At 37.0% G+C, this 18,811-nt stretch overlaps 1 protein-coding gene across 1 annotated transcript; it reads right to left on the bottom strand.

Moving 5' to 3' along the window:
• Positions 1–12,439: 12,439 nt before the first annotated feature.
• Positions 12,440–14,759, bottom strand: LOC110915202 (probable WRKY transcription factor 40). The gene is made up of 5 exons (XM_022159862.2): positions 14,594–14,759; positions 14,417–14,482; positions 13,813–14,148; positions 13,265–13,381; positions 12,440–13,158 (listed from the first exon to the last, which is right to left on the bottom strand). Exons 1-5 carry the CDS (start codon positions 14,666–14,668, stop codon positions 12,775–12,777), a joined length of 978 nt encoding a protein of 325 aa, XP_022015554.1. The 5' UTR covers positions 14,669–14,759; the 3' UTR covers positions 12,440–12,774.
• Positions 14,760–18,811: the final 4,052 nt, after the last annotated feature.

Below are 18,811 nucleotides of genomic sequence, written 5' to 3' on the forward strand. Positions count from 1 at the left end.
TCCTCCTGCTTCTCGATTGGTACATTCCCTCTTGAAATGTCCTTTTTCCCTGCATCGAAAACAAGTAACTTTAGATATATCAAAACCCAAAATAGAAACATTAGCATCTCTAAAATCATCTCTCCCTGTAATCATCTTAAATTTTTCAGCTCTTCTCAAAACACTAGCTAAACACCATTTAATATCCATAAGCTCCATTTCTTCAGCATCGATTCTAACACTGTAACAAGTAACGCCATGTGATCTTTAGCGACTTCTTCAGAGAAATTTTGACCATTCCTCATATGATTCTAACACTGTAACAAGTAACGACATGTGATCTTTAGCGACCTCTTCAGAGAAATTTTGACCATTCTGAAGATGCAACGCGATATTGCAGTGTAAGACATGACCATTATTGCTATTTGAGCTTTGGAACTGATGACTTGATGTTGAACTCTTCGGATTAACACTCGGGTATGAAGAAAAACCACTGCTGCTGTTTGGACTTTGATTTACTGATCCATATGAGTTTTCAGCACTGAAAGCAGTTTGAACTTTTGGACTTGCTTCAACCTCTTGAAAACTTCCTTTGTAGTACATTTTGATGTCTTGTTGGCCATGTAACTGTTCATTCTAGCTATCTTTTGTTGCCCCAGATCTTGTCCTTCAATCTTCTCAATGAACTGGGAAATAGTCAATTTGTCATATTCTCCAGTATTTTTCAAGATCATCAAATATGTACCCCATTCTTTCTGAGGTAAAGCATCAGCTAACTTATCGACCCATTCTTCTTGATCTTTTACAATTTCTAACAAAGACATAGATCACACTAAGTGACAATATCTTTCAACCAGCTTCTTTGAAGATTCTCCCGGCAAACTCGTAAACAAGTCAAAATCTTTCTTTAGCAATGCTTTCTTACTCCTGATCATCTTCTCACTTCCCTCAAACTTAATTCTATGTGCTTCCCAAATTGAACGTGAAGTATTGTCGTGTTGAAGCAATATAAAGATGTCTTCTTTCACAGCTTGCTGAAGTAGACTGATCATCATCTTTTCTGCTTTGTACATGTCTCGTTCTTTGTCCGTCAATTCAGAAATTGATTTAATAACTCCCAAATTTGTACGCGGTTAACATACTTTTTCTCGATACATTCCCAAGACCTCAAATGGTTTGCTTGAACCCAATTTTCGAATCGGTCTTTCCAACCATAATACTCCTCAATTCCCATTAGCTTCGGGGGTTTTTGCAAAGTTCCAGTTTCGTTTTCCATGTTCATGCTTTGAGCAATGGCTGCCGGAGTAGTCGGGGCAGTAGCAAAAGCGTTATAGAATTCCTCTTCCATGATTCAGCAAATTTTTTTACAATATCAGTCACTTTCAAACGAAATCAACCCTTTTAAACGAAATGCACTTTCAAGCGACGTGACCAACTGGTGCGAAATAACCTGCAAAAAAAAAACTTCAAAGGAAATGACTCACACGAAATCAGAAATTTCACACGAAATAAATGGTTTCATGCGAAATGATCAAATGAAACAATAATTTCGTGCGAAATCAACTCAAACTCAAAGGAAATAATGATTTCGTGCGAAATAGATTGATTTTCACACGAAATGAGAGCACTTTGGTACGAAATAGTGGTTTCGTACGAAATAGTTCACACGAAATAATGATTTCGAGCAAAATCAACCAGATTTCAAACGAAATACTGATTTTGTGCGAAATGAACTATCTATTTTGTGCGAAATGAATCACAAATGTGATTTCGTGCGAAATGAAAGCTCTATTCCGTGCGAAATGTTGCTGATGTCATCATCTCGGCCATATTTTTGTCAATTTGATTAGGTTTAAAGTCGAATTTAGGTCCGATTCTTTCAAGGCTTTGTTAAAACAGTGTTTCGCTTATAATGTGAGAAATTCAATCCATTTTAACCGTGAGAACTTGTTTAATTTTGAAAAGAAGGTGTAGAAGTCAGAAAATTGATGAAATCAAGCTGAATTCGGTAAGAACTCCTCCTCCTGAGCTCTGATACCACTTGTAGGATCGTTTTCACGACCGAAACGAGTCGTTCAGAGGTGTTCTTCTCAATACGAGAGGCGAAAACTAACGTATCGAGTTTGAAACAGCTAGATATACACTTTAATTGTCTATTTGATTAATTTGACAAAGTTTTACAGCGAGTAGACACTTCGGCAGCAGTTCGGCACTGAAACCGGAAACTTACAAATGACTTGGCACAACACATATTTATAGGCCTGGCTTTTTCGCACGGAATGGTCCACACGAAATTAGTTCACACGAAATAGTCATTTCGTGCGAAATGAACAAGTCATTTTGTACGAAATACCTATTTCTCATTTCGTGCGAAATCAACCTTTTACCATGTTTTCTCGTTTTACGTGCCCTGATCTATCTATACTAATACAAGACTCGATACAAGACGAAGTCGACAGACGTATGCACCAATAGGTCAAGGGCCTCGTCCCAAGCCCAATCTGATGCGCGAGATCAATAGTTTGAGGACCTTTTGGATGATTCGCCAAACCGGCCTGAATATGCAAGAGATGCCGCAAAAAGGCGCGCTCAAAAATCAAGATCGGAAACGGCATGGCCTTCAGTTGGGAGTTCGAGCTCGCGTAAGGGAATATACAGCGATCAGTTGGATGACATTGCATGCAAGCTAGATACATTCAACGTATTCGAACAACAAAGGGCCGAAATTCGAAAGAGCAAAGAAGCTAGAGATGCCCTTAAACAAAAACGAGATGATTTGAAATTACTATCACAGCCCATTGATCACCTAGAGGGTGAAGAGTTGGAAGTAATCTTGGAGATGAGAGAAGAGATAAAAAAAAAAATATAAGCGTTAGGAATTTTTTTTATGTAGTTTTCTTTATTTAAAAATATTAAAAAAATTAAATTTTTTGTTTTAAAAAAATTTAATTTGTTGTTTTTGGGTCAGCCCAGCGAAGCCCACCCAACCCACGCCCCAAACCTCTGCCCCACCATACCGTCTTCAATATGGGCCAGCCCAGCGAAGCGCCCCCAAACCACGTGTCAACTCATGTCCCAAACCCCCGCCTCACCATACCCCACAGTCTTAGTTATGTGGTGTTTTTTTGGCTCTCTCTCTCTCTCCATATATTATATATATTAAAAGTACACAAGGGACGCCACTTAGTTTGGGGTGTTTTTGTGGAAAATTAACGTAAAAACATATCTTAAAAACGAGTCCAACAATAAGAAAAGCATGATGATGTCATAAGAATGCCCAAAAGCTTCCCTAAAAAACGTCTATTGCGGATCCTCTTACGGGTCCGAGTATCACACTGGCTAATACCGACACCAATATTCTTTATCAAAATTAATATTATTAAAACTTCATATACTTCTTTTCTTTTTCTTATTCATTTTGTGCTAAAATTCAATCAATGAGACTTAGACCACTTCAAAATTAACCACAACTACCCTTAATTATCATAATTAGTGCCGTTACTCCTTTCAAGTACCTAAAACCTTTTTTCTTTCTTTTTTTAGAACAAAAATTACCCTCAATAGTTGGATTTTAAATCCTTCAATCAAAAAGTGATACCCATTCCACCATCTGTACGCCCTATCGGTAGGCTCACGACGATGCTACCGAAAATTGACTACTACCCGAACAAGGTACCCAATGGTTAGGGTGTTCAAAACCGGATATCCGAAAATTCAAATGTCCGAAATTTTTGAATACCTGATTTCACTATCCGAATCCGTATCCAAAATTTCGGATATCCGATCGGATAGTAAACCCGATATTCGAATATCCAATTTTTATATAACTTTTAGTCTTTTATTATTTTGTAATATTCGGAACCAGAATTTCAGATAGTTTCGGATATCCGAATATAAGTTTTCGGATATTTTCGGGTATCCGATAAAAAAATAAAAATTAAATTTTCGTATATTTCAGATATCCGAAATATCCTAATTTTTTTAAAATCACTATCCGAATCCAAAAATTTCAAATATCTGAAATTGAGGATATTTCAGATTCAGATATCGAATAATTCAGATCGAATGATAGTTTTGAAAACCCATACCTATGATGCCCCATCCAACCTTGTAGTCGAAAGTGAAGTGTTTATGAACTATGTGGTGTCCAGACAATCCAACGCGTGGGTGTATGAATTATTGTTGTGTAGCAAAATAATAAATAAAATAAAACATTAATTATAAGAAAGTATGAAGTGTCAAGTGTGAAGGCAGCCAATAGGTGATGGGTCTTGTTGTAGGCGGACGAAAGTAGACGGGTCTCTAAGCGACCCCACCTTCTAGAATTTGTCTCTCACCTTTCAATTTTACGTATAAAACTTGTTTTTAAAGAAATTCACCCACTTATTCTTTAAGTTTGTCATTTTTTTCTTTATAAATCTTGACCTTAAACATATGTGACATACTATATAGTTATATAAAATAATTGACGTGAATTTCAAGTTGGATAAACTCCACGACTTTTTACTAGTTGACTGGACCTCATGTCATATATAAACGTATAATACACGTTACACTTTAGTTTAAAAAAAATGTTTAGATTAAAACGACATTGTAAATTGTGTGATTTCTAGAGACTTAGGTGTAAGACTATGGGGTATGGGGCGGGGTTGGGGCGTGGGTTGAAGAGAAACGCTTAAGTCATCACCTCGGGTGGGCTTGGGTTTGGGCCCCTTTGGGCGGGAGTTTAAGGCCGGCCGTGGGGCATGCTAGCTATCCTATGTGGCCGGCTCTTATTGGCTTGTTGGCTAGGGCATAGCAGGACCATGTTTAATTTTTATTTTATTTTAATACACCTGGCCAAGCCACGCCGGGCTAGCCACGCCCCGCCATACCCCACGGTCACGTCACTCACCAGCGGAGGGGCTCGAACTCCACGTGTTAACTCATGCCCCAAACCCCCGCCCCAACATACCCCACGGTCTACGAAGTGGTTAAACACCTTAGAATGGCAAACCAAAAAAACAACCAATCAGAGTGTGACATGTCAATAAGTCAAAAGTGTTTAAACTTTGCTAAAAAGTGTTGGCAATTGTTTAAACACTTGCTGAAGTGGCAAACTTTTTTTTATTTTATGTTTTTTTTTAATTTAAGATAAAATGGAAAAAACATCAAACTTTTATAAATAAAAATAAAGTATTACATTTTAAATAAAATCTAAGTTAAAAAAAAACTAAAAATCACAAGGCCATCCATATTTTTTTTTGCGATCTCACGTTTTCTAGCAAGTGTGATTTCTAACATTGCAGGGTGAACATTGTTGGTAGACCGAATCCGCTCGAGACTTCGACATTTGGTGTATCCGCTCTATAATTTCCTAAATCCGAAGACTTTCTCTTTTGACTCGAGCCGGAGCTTTCTTCACCTAACAAAGGTACCGGCGACCACTTTTGATTTGTTCTAACAATTTCCCAAGCCGCAATACGACCAAAATCAATTTTTTCTTTGCTTTTGTAATCATTTAGCGCTTGCTTCATTACAAAAGCATCGTCACTCCTGCTAGAACATTATCCTAAAATAATAAATTATCAACAACTTAATCCAAATATTTCGTTAAAAAATAAACCGTATAAAAAAATAAAGTATACCGGTTGATGATATAGACCGGTGAATGTGTTCAATTTTGTTTGCATCGTCATCCATTTTGATCGAACTTGGTGGTGGGTTCGGTTACTTCCTCTGACCGTTTGATTGTAGTGGTTTAGAACTTTCTTTCAAACCCCATCCACCTTTTGTTGATTGATTGCCTTTCTTTTTATTCAAAGTGCAATGAACAAAAGCCTTTGCCAACGCCTCTTCTTGTCTAGGCGTCCAAGTTTCCCGTTTCGCTTTTCCATTTCTTTCAGGTGCGGCTTCATTTTCGTTCACGAGAATTTCTTCAACCGCAACATCTTCATCCTCATCTAAATCTTGTTCTTGGGTTTCCGGCACGAACTCCTTATCGGAGTCATCTTGTACGTCTCTCGGTGATTGTGACCTTGGGGTTTGAAAAGGTCTCGGTGATTGTGAGATTGGGGTTTGAAAAGCAAACGGGTCAAAAGCATTTTGGGCTTCTAGGGAGTAATCATAATAACCGGGTCGAGTCATCGTCGGACCGTGTTGCATCCAATTTTGGATGGGTTGGGTATCATAACCAAAAGGTTGATGCATGGGTTGGTTAAAAATAAAATGGAGGTTGGGTTTGATTCGCAAACCCAAGGTGGGGATGAAACGGGACACTAGAACCACCCGAACCACGTTTATCTTGAGCCATCGACTTCGAACCGGACCGCACCATATTTTTCTTGTCTTCACCTTTGTTTGAGCCTTCCATTTTTTTGAAAAGATTACAAAAAATGAGAGTGAAATGTAGTAAAAATGGATGAGAGTGATGTATATTGAAAATGGAATTGAAATTGTTTAATTTATAAAGGTAAAAAGGAATTTTTTTTATTAAAATCCCAACGGCTATAACGCCGTTTGACACTCTTCCCCGCGTTGGCATCATCTCCCCGCACCATTCATGTCACCGCCTCGGCGAAGGGTTGTCGGCGGTGTTTGCCGCACGGCAACACCCTTTGCCGCACCCTTTGCCGATACCACACCGAACACACTTAGAGGGCAAATGAGCTTGTGGTGGAGTGGTAAGGGAGAGACTTGAGTTTTGAAGAGACACAGGTTCAATTCCTGCTTACCCCCATTAGTTTTTGGCGGCAAGACTAGGCGAGTAAGAGGCGATCGCTAGTTCGATCCTTGAACTGAACAAGTTTTATCCCACCACACTGTCGTGCCTTCGGGCAAGTGTTCACGGGTTTTTGCCCAAGGTGAGGGTTTTTCCCCGGTTCGGAGGCGATGTATCCCGATATAGTGAATTTCACCAATAGCTCATTTTGAGCATTCGTTGATCGTTTAAAAAATAGAGACTTATACTATGTTCCCGAGTCTCATTTAACATAGGGAAGGGAATGGAAGGAAAATTTTCTCTCCTAATCTCTCCAATTTGGGAGGATGAATATATGGTCATATTTTCTTCCCTTTTCCCTCCCCTCCCACTGTTAAATGAAACTCGGGAACATGATTTATTCATATTTTCATCTCTTTTCCCTCCCACCCCCCTATTAAATGAGACTCGGGAACAAAGTATTAGAGGTGTGAGATTTAGTTCTTTTTTAGTGACTAGAGACTCGGTGCATTCATATTTGATCCTCTATATTTATGTGAGTGAGTTCGAGTGATTGTGAGTGGAGGAGACAGAAATGTTACTGTTAATTAGTAAATTTTGAGAAAACATTGTCCACCTTTATAATTTTTTAATATTTTTAATTGTTCACCTTTATAATTTTTTTAATATTTTTAAAAGTGGTTTTGAGTGAATGAGAGAAAAAGGTACTGATATAAGTCTACCAAAATCTTATTTAATTGAAAAGAAAAGAAAATATAGTAATTTTTAATATAATTATAGAGATGGGGATAAAGAATCAATTATGAATGGTCGTGAGACGGGGAGAATGAAAATGTAAATGTTTAGTTGTAAATTGGAGGGGGGCGCTTTTCACCCTATAATTTTTTAATAGCTTTTGAAAATGATTGTGAGTGGAGAAGAATTAAAAGATAATGATAAAGGTATAAAACATATTTTCGATTAAGGTCACGGGCTTGAGCAACATATTATTCTAATACATTTAACAATGTATAAATAATATAATATATATAATTTTTTGGTGGTTAAAATTAAAACGTTGAAATAACTAAATAATATTACATTTTCATGGAAGATAATTACGTGTGCGCAAATGCAGGTGCGCATGCACACACATATATATATTAAATGAGCTAAATGTAACCGTTTAAATTATTATGATTCGAGTTCGAGCTTTAGTGGAAGCTTGAAGCTAACCAAACAAGAACTCTTTTACATTAAATGAGTTAAATTCTTGTTTAGATAGGCTTTAGTTCAACTCGTTTTGTTTACATCCGTGTATAATCCAAGTAATGCACTTCACTTAATTGTTTGACACTTAAAATATCTTAATTTCTTCGTAGCCGATACTTCAATTTGAAGGAAAATAATATGCTAGTGGGCTAGAGAGTGAAGATGACCAATCCATTGGGTGAACTCAAAAGTCATGCATTCATTCAATTCAATCATATATTATTGAATAGGAGTAGGTGGGGGGACTTGATCAACTATCAACTATTCACGAGGTTGAGCCTAGATTTGACCTGTGGGATAGGGATGGCAAAAAAGTCCCAGCCGACGGGTATATCCGAAACTCGAAACATACGGGCGGGGTATACCCGAAGCCCAATGGGTATGGGCTGGGTACGGGCTTAAAAAGAACAAAAAATCAGATACGGGTACGTGTATGGGATTGAGTGATACCCGCCCGATACCCGACCCATTTACCCGAAAGTATTATATTATAGGTTTCCATTAATATAAACTTAGTACATGTACTTAATTCATTCTCTATAGTCATATGTGGATATGTATTTGGCAGATTCTTAGTGAACAAATAACTTATTTTTAAGCATGTATATTGAATATGGAAGCTATCATCCTTTATTATGTGGATGTTTATGCAATTAGGTGGTCCTGATACAATTACTTAATTAAGTAATCGTTTTGATTTATTTTGGTATATGTGGTCTGAATATGATATGTAAGTTATTAACATATTTTCATTTGTTATAGTTATTAAAATAGTAAATTATATAAACATCAAAGTAAAAATTGCACATTTGTCCCAACGGGTATTCTTATGAAATTAACGGGTATACCCGATACCCACGGGTATGCCCGATACCCGACGGGTAATTAACCGATAAATACCCGACGGGTAACGGGCCGGGTATGGAACAAAGAATTACAATACGGGCCTGAGATTACCAATACCCGGCCCATTGCCATTCCTGCTGTTGGGTTTATATGAATTTAAGGTTATTCACATGAAAGTTTTGCACTATTTCTTAACGAAAACAAATCATTCAAATGGATTATTGACGAAATTTATCACATCGAAATACACTCAGATCCAAACCAGAGAAAACCCTCACCAGATGAATGAATTATAATGTAAAATTAGATACTAAACAAAGATAAAGAACCCGTTTTAAATAAATCATTAGACTTTATATAAGAACCAACCATAATTGCTTCCTGGAAAAAAAATGCTCTATTTGTAGTTTATAAAGTTTGATGGAGCCTGAATTATGTTATCAACCGAACTCAAAATCTCTTAAGCTTATATATAGAGCCTGATTCACCAATAATCATACAAATGTTATTGTTTTCTTCTTCTCTCTATTTCTTTCTTTACTAGTGCATTACCTATACTTATTATAAATGTGAAACATGTGATTTGACGAGTTATATCAGGGAAGTATTAGACTCATCACTATAACATCACATATTTTGACGAGTCGTCAGTTTCGACCATGTGGTTAGACCCTCCTGACACTTTTGGCCACTTTAAGAAACCTTTGGGCATCTACATTCACGTCGTTTTAAACTTTCTACAGTTTACATCCTTTTGTTAGTTGACCCTTTAAAATGAGGTGAAATGATGTTATTGCCCCTTATTATTATTATTATTATTATTATTATTATTATTATTATTATTATTATTGTTGTTATTATTTTATTTTTATTATTATTATTATTAAACAACCCACCCCATTCGTTCATCTTCATAAGTCCTCACCCTCATCTGACACCATCACCACCCCTGCGTTTCATCTTCTCTGTTCAGAACCACCGCATTCCTTTTAAGATCCCTAGTTACCACCGTACTATAAGATAACCACATTATGTCAATACTGATATTTACTACCTCAAATGTTGTAAGTTATCAAGAACCTTCAAAGTGCTATGATCAATTCCCCTAACGGCTCTACTCCACTATCAAAATTCAACATCCTCACTTACCTTTTGGTAACCACCTTCCCATTCCCATGATTATCACACAAATTTTATCATTTAATTCAACTTCTAAACAAACATACCACACACAACAATATTTCATCAATATAGATATGCTACTAGCTTAAACAACAGATGTGTTTGAAATACATGTTATCATAGTATAAAACCCACATTTTAATAGTTGTTTGTTGCAAATATTGCTTGGAATGGAATAATGTATGTTTATGAGTGTTTTACAGGCTCCTAAGTGAAATGGAGGATTTCCAGGCCAGAATTGAAGATTACTGAAGTTGCGTAGAAGGCAGACCCAATTCTGTTGTTTATGAGCCGTGAACTGGTATGCGAACTACGGGTCATGAGCCCTAAGTTAGTACACCGACCTATTGCTTGGAAACCCTAAAACGCTAAGGTGTAACTTGACTTGTTTACGGGCCGTGACCTGGATTCTTGTTGACGGGTCGTAATCTACCCAAATTAAACATGGGTCGTATAAATAGAATAAGATGTCGAAGATTCCCAAAGAATGGACGAAACCAGAAGAAAGAAGCGAGAAAAGGGATGTGGAAGTTCAAGGATTCAAGGGCGGAGATTCAGGAGAAGATTCAAGGAAGAAGAACGTACAGGAGGACAAGAGATTGTTCCTTACTGAGTTAGCACCATTTGTATTAACATTTCCTGTTGTTTTTATCATGTATTCAATGAACTCTTTAGCTTTGTTTGTTACTATGAGTAGCTAACCGCGCCATAGCCAGTTAGTGTAGGATGATTCTTGTAACTTTGTATTGACTTGGTTGATTTTGTCATGGAAGTGTTTTTAGTAAGATTTGCTTATGAAATTGTGATAGTGTAATCTGTATGTTGAGTCTTGATGTTCAAATGAGTTTCTGTGGATTATTTTGGTATTTCTATGCGGTTATGAATCTTAGATCTACTTTGTTTATCTTTAGGCTATATATCAATCGTTAGTTTAGGGTTGGATGCTTAGTAGGCAAAGGACAAACTTATTGGGATGTTGTACGGGTCATCTACGGGAAGAACCTGATTATAAGGGTTTGGAAACTAGATAAAGGTTTGCTTTAAATTCAGTAGTCTAGATAGTAATTCACTCAGTTCGTTAATCTTGGTTGCTAGAACAATATAAGAGACTCTTATCACAAGGGATGAGTACATGTCTTAGTTACTTAGAACTAGCTAGTTGGGTGTGTCTATAGCTTGGTGGTTTGAGGACATGGGACTAACCCGAGGGGGCTCCAACTTTTTAAGACTACACCCTCTTGTTACTAATGGATGATTCTGAACCTAACTGGCTATTTTTTTATCAATGTTTTCTAAACTTAATTAAATAGGTTGTTTAGTGTTTTCTGATTCTTAAAAGTTACTTAGGTTAGATATTACGAAAGAGATAGGCTAATAGATCTTAGTGTCCACGGATTGATACTTAGATACTTACATTGGCTATACTATATACTGATAGGTATGCTTGCCTAGAACGTGTGTTGTTAGTATTAGTGTGTTTATCCTTAAAACTCGGTTGTGTTTTGTGTCAATTTATTTGTTACTATCTAAGCACGTCAACAACCTACACCGACTAAGACAGTTCAAAACCCTTTATAACCAAACACTTATCCATCATTCACATCCACCACATAACTCACCACCGTCTCTCCAAACTTAAACCTTCGAGCATAATCCTCCGCCACTAACAACGCCGCCGCGACCTTCTTCTGCAACGCCGCACACTTACTCTGCGCCAACAACATCTCCTCTGCCTCACCACCATCCAAAACCGCCAGATCTACATTCAACCGCGGTGGAACCAAAGCCATTACTTTCGGAACAACAGCCTGTACCGTCTTCTTGTCACCCTTAATCAGCCATGGATCTTCCAGAAACGCTTTCAATCTCACGAGTAAAAGTGGTTCTGATTATGCGATCTGGAAGATTATGATTAGAAAAGTAGATGAACAGTGAGCTTGAAGTTTTGCGAAAAAGTAGATGAAGGAGAATGAAAGGATTGATGAAAGAGGTGAATCAGGTGGAAAAAGATTTGAATTGAGATGATTGTGATTAGAAAAAAGTTAATGAATCTGTAAGCCGACATCAATATCGATAATACCCCTCCTATTGTCGGTCAACAGATAGAAGGTTGTAAAGTGTAGAAGTTGGATACGACGTGGATGTAGATGTCCAAATGTATCTTAAAGTGGCAAAAGTGTCAGGATGGTCTAACAACAGGGTTGTAAACTGACGCTTACTATATTTTGACGATAAGTTTCATTAATATATCCAACAAGTAACCTCTCGAAATGGGAAAGTGTTACAAAACATAAATATAACAACTAGTCTATTTGTGTAATTAACGTCATTACATATAGTGATATAACCTTTACTTATTGTGAAACACATGATTTGATGGGTCATATGAGGAAAGTATTAGGCTCATCATTATATTATCACATAATTTCTCTATACGTTCCATTAATATATCCAACAAGTAACCTTTAGAAACGGGAAAACTCGAGAGAAATGCATTGTTTAATTTGAAAAAGAAAGCATGTGAAAGTGTTGCACAATAAATTGTGTATATTAAATTGAAGGACCACTTTGAATCTATAGACAGATTGGACCACGTAAATGGTCACAATGGATAATTTTCCACGTGAAAGGGTTTTGGTATGGGCCAATATGATCTCTTTGTTCGAACCAAATCCCATTAAATTTGGAAGCAAACCAACCCACCACAACTTCCTAAACTATCAAACACCTTGAAGCTTCCTACCACTAGACCACTTTCCAAATTTGTTTTCTTTAACCATGTGATATATACATCATCCATGATCTCATCTAGCTAGCTACCATTTTTGTGACTGATTTTGTTGAATCATTCTTCCCGAAATAGCCGCTGCTAATGCTGCTTTGAAGCTTGGATCTTTTGTCAATGAAGATGCCATTTGATCTACCAAAAACTGTTGGAATTCAGGTGATCGGTTACCACCAACGACCTTGGCTTCGTCACAAGGGTTAGGCTGTGGTTTTGGTGGGGTGGTTAGGTCAAGAGTGATGGTGGGTCCTGATGAACCGAGTGAAGCCGAGCATGGGACTGAACCGAGGGTTGTGGTTGCAACCGTTCGGTTTAGGCCTGAGCTCGCTTGCTCTTGTTTTGATTGGTTTGGATGGTTGTGCTCTCCTTCATAAGTTGCCACCAAGATTGATTGATCCGCGACATCTCTTTGAACCTAAACAAACGATAAAAACATATTAGGACACGACACGATATAGACATCGGTATTGATAACATCTTTGAAGAGATGATGATCACTTGTTTAATGAGAATCATCTTACCTTCTTTTTGACTGGGCAGCTTGGAGCATGAGAGCATTTGAAATAAGCTCTAGGAGAAGGGTTATCTCTTGTGACCTTTTGCCCATATTTCCTCCATTGATATCCATCCTTCACCAACTGTTCACATAAAATGTAACATATACATTTAGAAATCAATGTAAACATATATATATCCTTTAACTAAAGCTATGAGCTATAACTTGTAATTTGTAAACATAAGTTTCTTGTATCTATCTTGTTTTTTACCCAAAAATTCTATCTTGTAACACCCTAGTAGAGTTCTAATATCCCAACGCGTTTTGGGCATAGGAGAACTACATAGTTAAGCGGGTTCAACTCGGAGTATTACCAGTATGGGTAACCTCCTAAGAAGTCTCCTTGCGACCAAAAACAAACCCTTCTGCTTTTTTGAGCAAAATGGACAATATTGGTGGTAAGAGAGGTAATCAATATCATCCCCAAAACCCTAATATTTCTATTTATATGGACTCTTAATTTTACAAAACATGTAAATATTGATTGATAGATGGAATCAAGAGGGGACTTACGAGGCCGGTATCGGAAGCTTCGGTACGATAACAAACCCTTTCAATCTTGGCTTTCATGCCTTGTTCTTGTCTAGGTTTCTTACAAGAATCTTCATCACTTGAACTGCTTTCAGAAGCTCCTCTCTCATTGTTGATAATCTGATTACTCGGGTTTTCCGGCTTCCGTTTCTTGGAGTTGTTGGTGCTATCAGATGGTGCCGGATTATTGTTCTTATACTCAGCCAAATGTTTATGCAAAGCATTGTAGTTCTCACACATGACAGTCAACATCTCAGTAAGTTTCTTGTTTTCTTCACACACCCTATTCAATTCTTCCACCAAAGCACTAGCTGTTTGCTGATAAACATCCAGACACATAAAGAGAATATATTAGTTAGGGTTTATTTTACGTTTTACGTTTTTACGTTATCATCATTGTTAGAAGATATGATTTGTTTAAGTTTCTTTGTAAAAAGAAAACTTTATTGTACTCTTATAAATGATTGTAATACACAATATCTTACCCAGTTTTCATTATTTTATATGATATCAGAGCCTTATTTTTGTTGCATGCTTTTTTACTTTGATAAAATCACAAAAGTTAGAAGCTAGAAATGGTCTATACCTCATCCTTCACAACAGATGACACCTTCAATCCAAGCTCAATGAAGTTGCTTTGAGCTTCTTGTTTCTATAAACCAATATCAAGAAACCTTGTAAGCTAAAGACATACACATGTGTAGATGCATATATATATACACACACACACATGCTTATGTGTGTATAGATTGTAAGGACTTACAGGAACAAGAGAGAGGAAGTGGGCTGGATTTGTATTAAGATCCAAAGAAGTGTTAACCAAGCTTGTGTATTCCATAGAAAGATTCTTGAAAAAAAAGAAAAAAAAAAACCTTTTTTTGTAGTAGATTGATCTTGCAATATAGATATATAGATGGAGATATAGAGATAGAGAGATGGAGAGATGAACTGAAGAACTCAACAAAAGGAAAGAGTGGAATATATAGATAGGATGGTGGGGTTGCAAGTTGAGAAGGAAGAAAAGAGGAAGGTGACTTTGTACAGATATTATTATGGTCAAGATGAAGATAACCTATATATAAATTATTATGTCTTCTAAACTTTAAATTGAGCCTCTCTCTTGTATTATTAAATGTATATTATAACAAACGTTTGTCGTTTGTCTTCTAGCATTTATTTAATTTAAATGTGATATGGTCAAGGTTGTATATGCTTTAAATCTTTCTTTCTTCTTGTATTCTTGTATTCTATGAAAACTCGTCAACAAAGGATCAATAATCTTGTAGACAAACGAGTAATCAACATCTAACACTATTTGCCATGGGAAAAACGAGTAATCAACATCTAACACTATTTGCCATGGGAAAAAAAAATCAGTTCCGATTTTACATAGTTTTTTACATCACTAGACTCATATCTCCGTTCTAACCAAAAACTCTAAAACATCAGTTTGTAATTCAGAAAAAAAAACTTAACGTCGTTATGTTTTTTGAACGGCAGACCATGATACAAACAAAATGAAAAAGGTTAGACCACTGGCGGGAATAAACTCGGTTGGAATTATTATTGGCCAAAAACAGCCAGATTGAATATTTTAAATCCAATTTGCCAATTTTTTATCATCAAATCTGTAGAAAAAAAAATCCATAGTAAAATCCATAACAAATATTTCGTAGCTACAATTTTGACGGTTTGTGTTCCCGTAACAAGATGGATTGGTGACAAATTGAAACCTACAGAGTTGCTGGTAAGAGCATCTCCAATGCTATATGGTATCCAAAAACCAGAATTGTCAGATCATTCTATATCTTTACCCTTAAAAATTACTTTCTTCCCGCAACGTTAAACCAATCCAAACTTTCACCTCATCATCCACTTTTTTTATGTAATTCATTAATTTTTTTATAATATAATATTTTTAAATAATAATTATATTATTAAATCAGTTTAAATAAAATAAATTAAAAATTGCATAAAAACAAAAAATTAAAAGACAAAACAACTATTAAAATTATATAAAATAGTTGCTTCGTTAAAAAAACACAAATATTAAATTAAAGTTCAATAAAGAACATACAACATTAAAAAAACACAACTACGAATGATGATTTTACTCTTGCTGCTTATGTGACCAAATGTGCTCGACCAAATTGTTAGGTAAATCCCTATGGGGATGAGCAAAGGGTATAAAATACCGTCCCGATCCCGATCCGTTTTCAGTACCGGAAACGGTATCCACTTTTGTGATTTTTCGGTATCGGTACGGTACGGTATCGGTAAAATACCGACTTTTACCCTTAAAATACCGATACCGTACCGATACCGTCCCGAACCGATGTATTTCGGTACCGGTATCGGTACCAAGTTTACACAAAATTCGGGATCGGTATTGGTCGGGATCGGGACGGTATTGGGACGGTATCGGTATTTGCTCATCCCTAAATTCCTAACCCTTGTAAGTGTGACGTAAAAGGCACAAGCCTGCAAAAAAGGCATGAATAGAGTTCGATAATAAATTTGCAAAAATTCTTAGGGAAGCCTTTGTGGTACTTTCACCAATCCTTATGTATTTATTGGTCGCGTTGGCTTTACTCCAGTATACGAGCTAATGTATGAGAGATGTGTAATTCTGAATCGAGAAAAACTTTGTACTCCAATTGCATTTATCCTTTGTGAAAAGCATGGATAATTAACATACAAGTCATTACAAATCTAAGGAAAAGTTAAAACCGCATCCGAAACCGACTAAATTGATCATCATTGTACACCGGTACCGAAGCAAAGTACTTGTTCCATAGACGCGTGTCTCCTTCTTTTTCGGTACCCAACAGATGATAAAGTGTCTGGTACTATGCGCTTTACCTTTCTTTTTCGGCTAGTAGAACTTGAGCCTGCTTCGGTACCCGACAGATGATAAAGTGTCTGGGACATGTTTTTTGATGTCGTCGCATACCAATTTCTTGTATTGCTTTACGGCGATTTGCATAAACTAATTATTAAGAACATTGGTATAAAAAATAAGAAATGCCAATGAAGGTGAAGATTGTGTTGTTTTTTCATCACTCAGCTCTCTGTGTCTAAAATACCACGAGAAGATGGATGGTCCGTAGTTTCTTCGTCACTCGCGCTCATAGTTTTTAATAGGGAATATGCAAGCGATCCAGATACTATAGCAAATATATGTTACTTAAGTAATGTACTATAACGAAAATAAGGTATACTCTATTTCGTAAAGTGAAAAAAAAAACATATATATTTCCTAAAAAAAAACAGGTGGACGTTAGTTTAATTAAAAAGTGGAAGACTAGACCAATGAGGTGGTGGTGGAGTGGTAATGGGAGACTAGGTGAATAGGTTGGGATCGCTAGTTCGATCCTTGAACTAAGCGGGTTTTACCCCACTGCACTGTCGTACCTTTGGGCGAGTGTTCACAGACTTCGGCCCTAGGTGAGAGTTTTTCTTGATTCAAAGGCGAGTATATCTTAATGCGGTGAATTTCGTTAGTAACCCATTTAAAGAAATCATTGATCGTTAAAAAAAGTGAAAGACTAAAAAACGAAAAAGAGAACGAGAAAAAAAAAATGGGATAATCAGTGAAAACTAGAGAAAAAAAAAAGAGTGGGATAATCAGTGAAAACTAGAAAGTCTTGTTGGCTTTTGGGTAGGAAGTCTTTGCCTTTAGTCAAAGTCAAGCCCACCTTTACCAAAGTTACTTGCAATTTCAACAACTCTCCGTATTTCTTTTCTTTTTCTATTATTATTTTAAAATCTTTAATTTTATAATGGGTGATTTCAGATACACGGTTCACATTTTATTTTATTCATCTTCAACGAACATGTGCTGGTTAAGGTAAGAAAAAATATTCAATTCCTGTAAAATACTGGTTTAAGATGATTTAAAAGTATTTTAGCTTACTGTTAGAAAATAAACCTTTAAATCTTTTTCCTTTTGGTTTATAATTTTTTTTAACGGTGAACTTTATGGATAAGTTTAACACACTTTCTAAACGAAGAGCCCTGTTTTGCCCACGTTGGCTTTAAAGTTTGGTTTTTTTGGCTGTTCTCCGGAGAAACCATACCACCGGCTGCCATTTAACAGTCGTTGTGCAACCACAAGAGCAGAACTCTCTGGCGTAAGACACGGTGGAACGAAAACCCGGTTGGGCTTGAGAATCGAACCGACAACCTCACACAAGGCCTAGTTCAAGTCTTTCATTGCCTATATCCACCCCATATGACACAAGTGAGAATTAAATTTGAGTCTCTATTGGAAAACCCAAACTTCTTACCACTATGCCACAAGTAAAGGGACTTTTAGTTTGTCAATGAGATGATATTCTACGACTTTGGTATTTAGTTAAACAAATCTTGTTAGCCAAACGCATCTAATTAAATTTACACTTTCCTAAATGGAAAATGTAAATAAAGGTGTAAGCTGGTGAAGAGGTATGGTCTCAATTCCCTGCCTACATGGCAGGGACCACACCACTCTTGTGCACACAAGGCACTCATGTCACCAGAACCTTTTAGAATTTTCCAGAAGGCATCTAGGCGGTCCACAGCTAGCATCAAAGATGCTTTGCCCAACATAAAGGACAACACGTGTCACCATTGAGAGAAGGGCACATAGGCCTGCGACAATCCAGGGAGCAGGGCTGACGTGACCAGTACGAGGTACCCAGCGCAAGCGAATACAAGGACGCCACGTGTACCACTACACCCTTCGCGACAGAGCAGACCAAGAGGATATTCCCCTTGGTCGGACAGCTGGCGCGCACCCACAGCTGGCACAGCTGCTTCCTCCTTCTTCACCATCCGGCTATAAATAGGACCCTTCATCATTCAGGTTGAGGACTTTGGCTCTCTTTACTCACTCTATACACACACTGTTTTATTCATCTCAGAGCAGTACTTATTCTCACGCCGGAGCCTGGTTAAGAGGGAAAACCCCCTTCCCCCTCTTAACGAGACTAACGGTGTT

The sequence above is a fragment of the Helianthus annuus genome, chromosome 16 (genome assembly GCF_002127325.2).
Source record: "Helianthus annuus cultivar XRQ/B chromosome 16, HanXRQr2.0-SUNRISE, whole genome shotgun sequence".
NCBI lineage: Eukaryota > Viridiplantae > Streptophyta > Magnoliopsida > Asterales > Asteraceae > Helianthus > Helianthus annuus.

What these genes read in the sequence shown, in the direction of transcription:
- LOC110915202 (XM_022159862.2), bottom strand. Translation starts at nt 14,668, where the DNA reads ATGGAATACACAAGCTTGGTTAACACTTCTTTGGATCTTAATACAAAT. An exon ending in ACTTCCTCTCTCTTGTTCCT is followed by an intron (nt 14,483 to 14,593) that starts GTAAGTCCTTAC and finishes ATTGGTTTATAG; the next exon opens with AAACAAGAAGCTCAAAGCAA. An exon ending in GCTGCCCAGTCAAAAAGAAG is followed by an intron (nt 13,159 to 13,264) that starts GTAAGATGATTC and finishes TCGTTTGTTTAG; the next exon opens with GTTCAAAGAGATGTCGCGGA.